Source organism: Polypterus senegalus, chromosome 5 (genome assembly GCF_016835505.1).
Source record: "Polypterus senegalus isolate Bchr_013 chromosome 5, ASM1683550v1, whole genome shotgun sequence".
Classification (NCBI taxonomy): Eukaryota; Metazoa; Chordata; class Cladistia; order Polypteriformes; family Polypteridae; genus Polypterus; species Polypterus senegalus.
In genome coordinates, this window is record NC_053158.1 from 55,245,702 (window position 1) to 55,259,372 (window position 13,671).

Sequence of the window (13,671 nt, forward strand, 5' to 3'; positions counted from 1 at the left end):
AGGAAAGCTTATTGTATTTCATGGATGCAGTCATATAATAGAAATTCTTTGTGATTAGCTAAATAGGAGAAAAAATATATATTGTTATTAATCTGGCCTAGACTCTTAAGTTTTTGTGGCCTCAGAGCTTCAGGTGGTCAAGTGTCAACTGAAGAAGTTTCACAGAATGGTGAATCAGGTCTTATGGATGACAAATTCAGCTTCAAGCCTACAACTGGTAACAAAATCTGTTAAAACTCACAACCCATAGTTGCTAGATCCAGATATCTGAAATTGCGGGGTTAATCTTAAGAGACATGAGGCCATCATTGCCTAAAGATCTCTCACTCCAGTACCTATAAATGGGAGACAAATAACCTGGGCTTCCTTCACATTCTCCAGTTAACTTTACATGCACAGTGTTAATAGTGTAATTGTTATTATATATTTGAGCAATTATGGTTTTTTGAGAGCCTCAGAGCTCCCTCATCCTATGACAATGCCAAGTATTAAAACAATAAAAAGCTGAAACAATTACTGCAAAATAATTCTCTTCAGTGACACTTTTGCATAAAATGTTCATGAAATATTCATTGGCAAACATAAAATTAATTACCTCCCTGTCAAGAGTGGGCTGGGCTACCATGATTGCATTTTTTTCAATATAGAACATAACACCATCTGATGGTTGCTGGTCCAGTATTTGATAAACAAGCTTAGTATGTATTGTATCTGGATCGTCTGCATCTGTTGCATTAAGATAAAACACAACAGTGCCTATGAAGAAAAAAAACAAACAAAAAATATTAATATATATTGCATGTAATTGTGTTTTATGATTAGAAATCTGAATAATCACTGTCACTAATATGCAGATAATGCTAATTAATTGTATTATTGAATTAAAGATTAGTGGATGAAAACTACTTGCCTCTGACAACAAAAAAAGAAAACAGAAATGTTATTTATTGTGATTTGTTGAGGGGAATGCAGCAGAGTGCAACAATATTGTCACTTTTTAAGTCAGTTGGCCTGAATATCGGCTTAGGTGATATGGTGCACAACTTAGGCATTTTCTTTTAAATCAATTTGAATTTTAAAACACAGATTATAAGATTATCTAAAACCTATTTTATGCAGCTTTAAAGTATTGAAAAATTAATGTGATGACTAAATATGGAAGATACAGAGAAATTAATGTGTGCATTTATTTATAGAAGGATTAACCCAGCCACAGCGGAGGCACAAACCAGTGTGTTTCTTCATGCTGGTCGCAAGCCCGGATAAATGGGGAGGGTTATGTCAGGAAGGGCATCCCGTATAAAATTTTGCCAGATCAATATGCGGACAACAATACAGATTTCCATAACGGATCAGTCGAGGCCTGGGTTAACAATGGCTACCACCAGTACTGTTAGCCAATAGGGTCCTAGCGGGAATCGGACTACTGTTGGACAAAGAAGGAATATATGGAAAAAAGATGATCCGCTGTGGCGACCCTGACGAGAGCAACCAAAAGAAGAAGAAGATGTATTTCTAGAAGGATTGACTACTACACTGCGCTATTCACTGACTTATCAAACCATTTCAAGTGCCGCTTTCAGTTAATTCAAAGTGCTTTTGCAAGAATCTTTATATGAACTAGAAAATTCAACCATATCACTTCTCTTTTCAAGATATTTAGGGCCAGTTAAGGACAATTGATTTAAGTGTCAACTGCTGTTGTTCAGTAAGTGTCAAACAATATTACTGCGGCTTTATAGCCTGGTAATATTGTTTGTTTGTGTTAATTTATGGTATATTTTAGTTTAGACAGCAACCAATATAAATCTTATCTGTCGGCGGCACCTTACAGAGTTGTGCATCATGTATAAGCATGGAAAGTGATTCTCACCTAGAATAAGGAAAATCATCATAAACAGAACCGGACACAATTTTGAGCTGGCAAGTATGTGGCAGATGAAGAATGAAACATAAACAAATAAAAATGTCAGATATGATTTCACAATGCAAGATCTGAAATCTGATATTTTGGAAGTATACCCTCTATAAAAGACTTACATGTGACAGTGATCTTCACTCTGTCCACAATCAGACATGACTAAATAGTATAATGTAATGTTGGGTTACACAGCATCGTGTACTCAAGTACTACTCAATGGAAGTTATTTTTAAATTATACAACTTGCTTGTGACACCTCATTATCAGTAGATTGTAGATATGTTACACTCTAACATGGCCTAAAAATGTAGTTTAAAATATAATTTCTTGCCTGGTGTACTCAATTCAGGAACTTCTGCATAATATACTGGTGATGAGAAAACAGGAGCATTGTCATTGACATCATCTATGATGAACACCACGTTGATTTCATGTTCCACTTGTTTTCCCACACTATTCAAAGCATATCCCACAAGCTGTGAAGAAATAACAACAAAAATAAAGCATATCTGAATGAAACAAGACATCCTATTATGGAAGCTGATATAAATTGTGTGGTGAAGGCCGATGATATAATTTAGGGCACTGCATTTTGCTGCTTTCATTGTAAAGGAGAGGTAAAAACTTTGATTTGCCATACACCCAATGAACCTAAACACGATTACAGATCTAGTCATTTTGGATGCCATAAGTCAATATTATGAGGAAAATGTAAAGTTTTTCATATTGATTGATTGCATGCCTTATATAAGAATTAACCGTTATTACCTTATCAAACATTTGAAAAGTTACATACCTGTTTGTACATACTGTAAAAGAAATACAAACTGTATGAAAAAGAATTAGAACTCCAGCCAGTGGAGAAGGACAAACAAACTGTAAATTGCCTTTACTTCACTATTGGCACGTAGACTTATATTGCTCAACTGGAAGAATCCTAACCCACTTCTTTTAAGTCTGGGTAACTGATGTTTTATACTATTTGAAATTGGAAAAAAATCAAATTCTCACTTAGAGCATCTGTACAAAACTTTTTCAAAACCTGGCAGGATCTAATCAATAACATTTAAGAATAAGCATTTAAATTGAGGAGGCGGAATCTCTTCCGTTTTTTTATTCTATTTATTTATTTTTCCTACTATTAAAGTTTTACTCTGTTAGCCAATCTCTCTTTCTCATGGGTGGGAGTTGATTTGTTTCAAACACAGTTTTGTAAAACTTAACTTGCTTGTATGAAATGTTATTTGATTTTAATAAATTCAATAAAATATTAAAAAAAAAAAGAGAAGAACTCCAGCCAGGAGAAGCTACATAACTGGAAAATTGTGAGCCAAAAAAGATCAATTAAAACAGTTGAAACTTAACTCCTTGCTGGCCTTGATTCTACTGTGTTGTAATGAAATGAAAACAGAACTGCAGGATCATTATTCTTTTGCTGTCAGGTCTACTGCCTGAATGACAACATCGTTCTAATCAGGCGGGCTTTTATTCTTCCTAAATGTTAGGACAGACGCGATGGCAGACCATTTCTGGTTGGTCCATTTTACACTGGAAGATGGCAAAAGTGTAAAAACTGTTCCACTCTATAACTGCTACATCGACCAGGCTTATAACATGTGGGCAAAAATCTGCCTGAATCTAGAAGTGCAATTGCTAATGGTCCAAATGGTGTTCCAAAATGGAGATCAGAGAATAACAGTGCACAATCTGGCTGTGGTCTTTAATAATACTGTCTGTCATTCAAAGACAGTCGGTGATAAATGTTTCTGGCAGAGCTAATGTTTTTACCAGTAATATTCTGTGCAATGTTCCTGTTTTCCTCGGGCAACTGGCAAGGAAAAGTAGGTTTGCATTCCTGACAACACACAAGATATTTTTTTTCCAACTGAATTCATCAGTGATTGTGAGTCCAAGAAATTTGTTAGTTTCCTTAAGACTGACTTAAATGACTGTCACAATCTAAACCACAGTTTTTGTCCAAAGAGTTGCTAGATTTTCTTTTTATTTTCATTTGTGTGTTAGAAGTTAAGTAACCTGGGGCCTCATGCACAACAGCGTGCGTAGAATTCACGCTATAACATGGCGTAAGTACAAAAGTGGAAATGTTCGTACGCACAAAAAAAATCAAGATGTTTAAATCTGTGCGAACTTCCACGTTCTTTCGCTACATAAATCCCGGTCAGCGTGAAAAGTAACACATGCACGCGCCTGCTGTCCCGCCCCAACTCTTCCCAGAATGACGCCTCTTTGAATATGCAAATCAATATACTGTAAATAACCCTTAAGCTCAGCATTCTGTGAAAAGGCAATGGCAAAAGCAAGGGGGGAAAATAGAAGAATTTCAGCGAATACCAAGTGGAGGCATGGAAAAACGTACTATTTGTTGGTTTAAATAGTGGTGTAAACAACAAAAGAAAGTTGATCGAGTGACATAGAGTGTTGGAGAAACTTGAAAGCTCAAGTTCACAAAGTCGCACAGTGCCTGAAATGAAAAAGAAGTTGTCAGATATCAAAGTCGCTGTGAAAAGGCGAGTTGTAGCCCACCGTCTGAGTATCATATGAAAGCTTATTAGGGCACAGAGAAAAAAAAATAGGAACGCAGTGGGAAAAAAAGCACGAAATTTCAACTTTAATCTCTAAATCATCTTAAAAATAATATCGTCATCATATGTAAATACGCGCCTTTATAAAATGGTTCAGGTTGTGCGATATTATAACTGTAGTGCAAGTTTACAGTGAGATGATTGTACTAATAAGTACAAACAGTTCTGCAAGGAGCACTTGATGGACTGATTGAGTGTGTTTATAGTTCTTGAAATGAAACTGTTGCTGAACCGCGAGGAAAGGCTCTGAAGCGTTTGCCATATGAGTGCAGTTCAATAGGCAGCATGGCTGAGGCAGCGTGTGCTTGATGCTGTATACCGATAATTCTCGTTCCAATCAGCTGCTGAACTGTGATTCCCCACTCAGAAACAGTGATAAAAATACTCCGAGGGGTGCAGTAAGAGTAATATAGAAAAAGATGATTTGCTATGGCAACCAACCAACGGGAGCAGCTGAAAGAAGAAAAAGAAGGTGCAATGAGAGTAACAACGCTAAAGCAGCTATGGTATTTGGAATACTTTGGCCATTTCGTGGACCATTATATTGTTACAGGTTAATTACAATCAGATGCCTTAAACTAATAAACAATATGCACTTAGTTTCAGTGTATATGATAAAGCTGCATCAGGGATGTGGAGCTAAAAAAGAAAGGGTAACCACACAGGAACAATAGCACTGCTTTGACGTTGGGTGTCGCCAGTTTGCAAAACCGGTTTTATACATCGCGATTTGAGTGTGGAAACATTCTTACGCAACATTTTTGTGTACACACCGTTTATACTGTACATGAGGCCACTGGACACTAATCAAACCAAAACTGGAATTCCAAACCAGGATATTAACAGAAAATACTTCAAACAAAAGTTGTGTAGATAAAGTTCTTAATTATTGGGAACAATGTCAGATGCAATTGTGAACAGTAATAAATAATAATTCTTTCCATTTATATAGTGCTTTTCTCACTACTCAGAGCACTCAAAGCAGTGTGGAATCTAAATCTCTGTTATGGATAAAGGTTAGAAAAAAGCCAAACAGTGATGACTGAACTCAAAGCATCCTTGCTAAAGCCTATCTGAACATTTGAAGTCTGTAGTAGAAGGGTGTTGTACCAATGTTAGCCGACATAAATGCAATGAGAAGTGAAACAAAATGACACCTTTCATTGACTAACTGAACAGATTACAATATGCAAGCTTTTGAGGCAGGTCAGTCATCTTCTTCAGGCAAGTTGATTAAATGTACTCTCAGATATCCCTCAAGATTAATACAGCTAAACCTCTCTGTGTGTTTCTGTGATAAGAGAGTTTCATGGCATTCCAAATTTTAAATATGTAAGCTGGAGTACCTGAGCTTGCAGAGTTCATGACAGTGCAGGTGCACGTGTAAGTGTGCACCCACTGCTCCAAGGTTGATTGGGGGGCTTGGCTGATCAAATATTCACATGCAATTCTGAATGGGTCAGATCAAGCGATTCATTCAACGTTGGAACAGGTGGAAGACAGAATCTACACCCAATTGGCTCTATAAAGAGAGCCTGCTTGGCAAAATTAAGGGAAAAAAATTAGAAAAAGTAAAAAGAGGTTAAAGAAAAGAATGATGGATATGGCAGGACCAGAAGATACCAGCGCATGATAGAAAGGAGCCAGGCAGCCAGGTATTAAGCCCTGAGGGACACCAAATTGCTGACACTTGAAAGGGGCTAAAGAGGGTTGGTCCAGCTGAGCATGTTGAGGATGAGTGAAATGCTGACATAAAGCCAGGGAGTGGCATGAGGCAAGGTGAGGTGAGGCGAGGCACCCTGCGGGGAGTCTGTGACAACAGCAGGGGCCCAAACTCAGTTAAAAGGTTGGCTGTGCATGTTGGAAGGCCATCTCCTCTGGTTGCAAGTATCTCATCTTGTATAAGTAGAGAAGACATGGAGTTTTTAGAAGAAGGCATCTGGGATTGCGGGTTTTTAGAATTGTTTCCTGCTTTGGATTTTAAGCTCGTTTTAATGGATTAGTTATATGGATTCTTTAACCTCCACTTTTTACATGATTATAATGGATTATTTATTAACAAATTTTTAAAGCATTGCACTTCTAGACACTGTTTCTTGTTTTAAATAAAAGCACTAAAACACTTTGCACCAACCCCTTGCTGACTGCACGTGTCCTCATTTGCCCAGCTCATCCTTGAATATGTTATCAACGGTACTGGGTCCAGGAGGCAGTTGGAAGCAACCAGGGATTGTGGAGCTCACTACATGTCTGTCTATGTCTGTGGCACACACTCAAGTTTCAGTATTATTTTTTTTTTGTTTTGTTTTGTTTTAGTTAGGAGTACAATATGCGATTTATACAGGGGTAAATAAAATAATTAAGGCAATTTGAAAATTATGTGGGTACTCCAGCTCTATGATCGCCTAGACAAGACCTACTCATTTTTTTCTGCCAGGCTTAGATAGTTCGCTTGTCTACTTGTTTTCCTTTTGCTCCCAAACAGAATGAGCCCTGCCCTATGATTTTTTGGTATGTTATCCCATCTAATCCATCCATCCATTATTCAACCCGCTATATCATAACTACAGGGTCACAGGGATTGAGCCAATCCCAGCCAACATAGGGTGCAAGGCAGGAAACAAACCCCACGCAGGGAGCCAGCCCACCGCAGCCCATATAATCCTGCTTCTACAAATGTAAAGCAAATACAGGAAGCCAGATGAGACTATCAAAGAGGGGAAGTCTTTATGTCTTGTCCTTTGTCTTTTACCAAAGACATAAAAAGGGCACAACATTCATAAGAAAAATGTCACTGCAGGTTAATAAACCTGCCTATCATTATTTGGTTGACTATTAACTTGAATTACTGTGAATAGCAAGTCACTCCATTACTGCATATCAGTGATTTGATTTTAAAAGAACACATCCCTAAATGCAAGTCACATAATAATTAGCTTACCTTAAATATTGCAATGGTAATTGAGGTACCCTTTGATGATCAAAATATAACCTGAACTGTTAAAAATGCTGGAGAGTAATATCCTTTCCTTAGCCTATTACAGATTACAGTAATTTTTGTTTTTATTTGAAACTGTGACAAACCCTGCTACCCCATGAGGATTGTAGACAAACTAGAAACATGTCGTAAATTTAAAAGGTCTTTAAGCATTATTGTGCTGAAGTATTCTCGGTCTACTGCAAATGTAAAAGCATTAATTACAGCTTTGGACACCTTTAAGTGCTACTGTATATGATGGGATGTGTGTCCCCTTCCACTTGTGTTTGATTGGGGTAGATTTTCCACCTCTAAACTTCTTTTCTTGAACCATTCTAATGGACACTTATTGGGATCATTTTCTTGCTTCATGATCCACTGATGTATGATCAGACATTGTCCTATAGAATTCACAAGTCGTTTAATTATGGAAATTCGTAAAAAGTTTTGATTATGGAAAGGTTCTAATTCAGCAAAGCATTCTTAAACCATGGCACTATCACCAGCATACTTGATTATTGGAATGACACTCTTACTGTTAAATGAGGTTTAGAATTATTTCCGACATACAGTAACTGAGCCCATATTTTTCTTTACACTCGGCTCTCTCCAGAGAATTGTTTTAAAGATCTTGAGGACCATCAAGCCACATTTAGGCAAACTTGAGTCAAGTGCCAATGCTCTTGCTGGTTGTGACTATGTTTCTACCTTTCTTCCCCGCCATTGATCCTATTTTTGCCCAATGTGCTTAATGTCTTTGAAATAGAGGATTGGGGATCACTGACTTGTGCAAACATCGGAGAGACTTGCAGATGCATACATGTTTTTTTTAGGATTTTTGAATTCATGATTCATTTGTTTTAGGAGAGACATTGGCAGGATGACCACTACTCTGAAGACTAATGAGCAGCTAATGTTTTTCCAGTTGTCTTTTTAGATAATTTCACTTTTACAAAGCATTATATGCCTCTAGAACCTGTGTATTGATTGTTGAAAAAACTATTCAAACAGCGGGGTGCTATTTGCCATTTGAAAAAGACTGAGCTCTTCAGAAGAGACATTAGCTTTTTCATACCTGAAGGTTGAACAACTACAATTACATTGTATTCCAGAAAAATGAAATATATAATTAACTTTAACTCTCCCTTGTTTAATACTACAATTCACAAAAAATCCAGACACATTTACTATTACATATATACACTATGTGGATAACAAGAACAGGTACAAATACATTTGCATGGTGCTACATCTAGTACATACTGCAGCAAGATTTTTATTTTTTAATCTTTGTGAGTATCTCTGTGTGCAAGGTCCTTCAATTTAGGTTTCTTTTCTATGAAAAACTGTTAACTTAGGAAACTTCTTCATCATTATCTTGGTGAACTCTTTACATGGTTTGTCACTTCAGGCTCTCCATACATAAAATGACAATTATGGTTTTAACTACCTTCTCAGACCTGATTTCCCACTATATAATCAAATCATTCTGAAGGATCTGACAGCTTGACCACAGCAGACAAATGGGTATTAACAAGTTTTATATAGGAACAGCGTAGGGGTTTCTCCACATCTGTACTTATAGCCAAATATTTGGTCATTGCACGACATGGACACAAAGCTAAACCAGCTGAACAAAACAAAAACTTTATGGGCAATTTAAATACACACAAGTGGCAAGAAAGTATACTACACACTGCTTTCACAATTATCACAGTTAACACAAGGTGGAAATGACACTGTGAACTGGGGTGCACTAACAACCCCTTCATTATGTCATATAGTGACTTTAAGTCATCTCTTACAGTAAGATCACATATAACTCCTTATAAATAGCTCTCTTTTGCCTACAACAAAAAAAAACACTTAAAATAATAAAGATAAATATCCCTTAAAACCAGGCAGTAATGATTTTATCATGCTAAAGAAAGTTCTGTGGTGATTCATTAGTTTGTATAACACAACACAGCTATCCCAGAGTTAAACGCTTTTCTTAAATTGTCCATATATTACTTACACTATATATTGCACATTTCTCTCTGTCCACAATGCCAGTAATGCTCACTTCACCAGTGTTTTCATTAACAACAAATACATTGAACGGTGGTTCATTGGCTCCTTTTCCTGAGATTTTGTAATATTTTGCAGATGGGACATCAGACCGAATCTTAAAAAATAAATAAATAAAAAAAGGTAAATATGAGTATCACACTTTTTTAGGGTGACTGTTATATAACGTAGACTACATTGCTAGAATACATCCTTAGTGACAGTTATCAATCAATCAATCAACATTTATTTATATAGCACATATTCATACAAAAAAATGTAGCTCAAAGTGCTTTACAAAATGAATAGAGAAATAGAAGACACAATAAAAGATAAACATAAGTCAACATTAATTAACATAGAATAAGAGTAAGGTCCGATGGCCAGGGTGGACAGAAAAAACAAAAAAACTCCAAAGGCTGGAGAAAAAAATAAAATCTGTAGGGATTCCAGACCAAGAGACCGCCCATTCCCCTCTAAATTATAATATGTTTTAGTTCCTAACAAATGTTAGCTCTCCCATAATATATAAAAGTAAGTGTAATATAGTTTAATATACTGCTCAAAAGAATTAAAGGAACACTTTTTAATCAGAGTATAGCATAAAGTCAATGAAACTTATGGGACATTAATCTGGTCAGTTAAGTAGCAGAGGGGGTTGTTAATCAGTTTCAGCTGCTGTGGTGTTAATGAAATTAACAACAGATGCACTAGAGGGGCAACAATGAGATGACCCCAAAACAGGAATGGTTTAACAGGTGGAGGCCACTGACATTTTTCCCTCCTCATCTTTTCTGACTGTTTCTTCACTAGTTTTGCATTTGGCTACAGTCAATGTCACTACTGGTAGCATGAGGCGATACCTGGACCCTACAGAGGTTGCACAGGTAGTCCAACTTCTCCAGGATGGCACATCAATACGTGTCATTGCCAGAAGGTTTGCTGTGTCTCCCTGCACAGTCTCAAGGGAATGGAGGAGATTCTAGGAGAAAAGCAGTTACTCTAGGAGAGCTGGAGAGGGCCATAGAAGGTCCATAACCCATCAGCAGGACCAGTATCTGCTCCTTTGGGCAAGGAGGAACAGGATGAGCACTGCCAGAGCCCTGCAAAATGACCTCCAGCAGGCCACTGGTGTGAATGTCTCTGACCAAACAACCAGAAAGACTTCATGAGGGTGACCCAAGGGCCCCATGTCCTCTAATGGGCCCTGAGCTCACTGCCCAGCAGCATGCAGCTCGATTGGCATTCGTCATAGAATACCAGAATTGGCAGATGTACCACTGGTGCCCTGTGCTTTTTACAGATCAGAGCAGGTTCATCCTGAGCACATGACAGAAGTGAAAGGGTCTGGAGAAGCCATGGAGAACATTATGCTGCCTGTAACATCATTCAGCATGAGCAGTTTGGTGGTGGGTTAATGATTGTCAGGGGAGGCATATCCATGGAGGGTCACACAGACCGCTACAGGCTTGACAAAGGCACCTTGGCTGCCATTAGGTATCAGGATGAAATCCTTGGACCCATTGTCAGACCCTATGCTGGTACAGTGGCTCCTGGTGCACGACAATTCCTGGCCTCATGTGGTGAGAGTATGCAGGAGGATGAAGGAATTGATACCATTGACTGGCCACCACACTTTCCTGACCTAAATCCAATAGAACACCTCTGAGACATTATGTTTTGGTCCATCCAATGCCACCAGGTTGCACCTCAGACTGTCCAGGAGCTCAGTGATGCCCTGGTACAGATCTGGGAGGAGATCACAACCACAACACCATCTGTCATCTCATTAGAAGCATGCACCGATGTTGTCAGGCATGTATACAAGAACACAGGGGCCATACAAAGTGCTGCGTACAATTTTGAGTTGCTGCAATTAAATTTTGGCAAAATGGACTAGCCTGCCACATAATTTTTTCACTCTGATTTTTGGGGCGTCTTTGAATTCAGGGCTCTGTAGGTTGATAATTTTCATTTCCATCAAACGATGTGGCATCCTTTCGTTCCTAACACATTACCCAATCTATATCAGTATAGATATCCAGGAGGATTTCTTTTTTCCATTGAGATCTGATGTGTTTTCAAAGTGTTCCTTTAATTTTTTTGAGCAGCTTATATAAAAGTAAGTGCTTTCAATAAATTAGTCAGATGTTTTCAGGTATAAGTGAAATTCAGGAAATAAACTGCAAATTGTATTACTCTGGTGAGTGGATTTTTACTGGTGTAATCTTCATTTTCAGTTATTCTGATTGGAGGAATAGTCATTTGGTCTCTTTTTTGTCTTTGATTATTGTTTATGTTCTGGTTATGAAGAAATTCTCCATTTTGAATTTGAAGAGTTTCCAAAGTTGTCTTTCCATAGCTTGGAAATATCTGGAAAAAAAGACCAGAAAAAAAGTAGAAAGATGTTATCAAGTTTGACCACAGTGCATGGTAGTACAGAAGATAATTAATCAAACTTCTATTTATAAAACACATTCAGACATAACAAACGTTGACCAAAACAATTTCAGAATAAAATTAATAAATGTATTAAACATATAATAATGTTACAAAAAAATAAGATAAAACATAAACATAAATCATACCAAATCATTAAAAAGAGTTAAATAAAAATGCAACTTTACTACGTTTTAGCTTCTCCGTCACTCATAAAAATGATTCGTTAGTGGAACGTAATTCAGTTATCTGTAAAATTTCCATGTAAATGTATTGAATAGTTTAAATCCAATTTAATTTACTCTAACCAGAGTGGAAGGAATTAGGTGAACATAATATATTTGAGTTATTCAGACTTATTTAAACTGACAACTGTAAACATTTAACCAAATTAATGAATGTTAACAAAATTTAATTGAAACGTTGATTGCAGACTTATGCATTGCATCTAATTTCCAATCATTTAAATATTCCCCCAAATTTAAAAAACAAAAGATAAAAAACACAATCTTGGTTTTTCGAAATTTTACTTTCACATTTTAATTAAATTGGCAAGTTGTCTCATCACTAATCACAATCACATCTTTATTAAATGACATTATCAAGTAGCCAATCACACCTAGGTAATTAACATATTAAATCATCTCCAGTCGTCAGACACAGAAAAACCTGCTCATGTGGTGTAGGCCAGTGGTTCCCAAACTCAGTCCTGGGCTCCCCCTGTGTTCCAACCAACCTCCATTTTTCATTGGACTCCTAGCCTAATTAAACGTGTCATTATTTCCCAGTTTCTGTGTTTTGTAGTCAATATAGAAATTACAAAACTAAGTTTGGTAGATTTTTATTAAAATGTATTAAGCAGTTATATGGGGAATATGTAGTTCATTTTTTTAAGTTGTTAACAGTTTTTTCATCCCAGTTTTCATTCTGCTTTTCCAGGTGTTCTGGTTATTAAATTAATTATTTACTAATTAGTGGGCCTGAATCTGAAGAAGCTGCAGTTTTCATCACCCTGTGTGTCTGTTCTGTTTGTTGTTAAATCTCACTATTAGGGTTAAATGAAGGGAGCAAACTACTCAGGAAATGGGGAAAATAACAGGAAAACAACAAAACAAAGATAAGCATTTAGAGCTTTAGAAAAAAAATAGAAATATTTCTAAATTATAAATATTTACACCATACTGCTGTGCTTTTCTGAGTGCAGAATAAGAAAAGAGAGCGATAAAAAAAAAAAAACAGGTGATTAAATGTTATTTATTATTATCACTGATAGTGAATCTGGTTGAGAACAAAATCCTAAAGCCACTGCGATGTCCCCAGGATCGAGTTTGGGTGTAGGGTGTACAGTTCATGTTAATCAATTGTGATTATTCTAACTGTAAAATATACATCATCCAAACTAATTTGCATGTATTTGCAAATGTAAACAGCTATCTAGACATAAAATAAGAAGAGTAGGTGCCCGAAGCAACACCACATTTAAACTTTACATAATTCAAAAAAATGTTCTACACACCATGACTTGCTGCTTTTGGTTTTTATTCCAGTATTGTACCCAGCATCACAAAGCACCATTATTTCTTACCTTTTGGCGTTGGATTACTAACCTTTTAAGGAGTATTCCATCAATAGCTATTTCAAAATCAAGATAAGTAAAATAATATACACTCCTACTGTTAAAT

General features: G+C 36.7%; 1 protein-coding gene across 1 annotated transcript in view; it reads right to left on the minus strand.

Moving 5' to 3' along the window:
* Positions 1 to 13,671, minus strand: part of LOC120530294 (desmoglein-2-like) — a 48,459-nt gene that overhangs the window by 23,730 nt on the left and 11,058 nt on the right. Inside the window, exons 3-6 of the mRNA XM_039754663.1 lie at positions 11,750 to 11,923; positions 9,519 to 9,668; positions 2,253 to 2,397; positions 596 to 756 (exon numbers count right to left, since the gene is read on the minus strand). Coding sequence (XP_039610597.1) covers positions 596 to 756; positions 2,253 to 2,397; positions 9,519 to 9,668; positions 11,750 to 11,923 — 630 coding nt within the window. The remainder of the gene's footprint in view (positions 1 to 595; positions 757 to 2,252; positions 2,398 to 9,518; positions 9,669 to 11,749; positions 11,924 to 13,671) is intronic.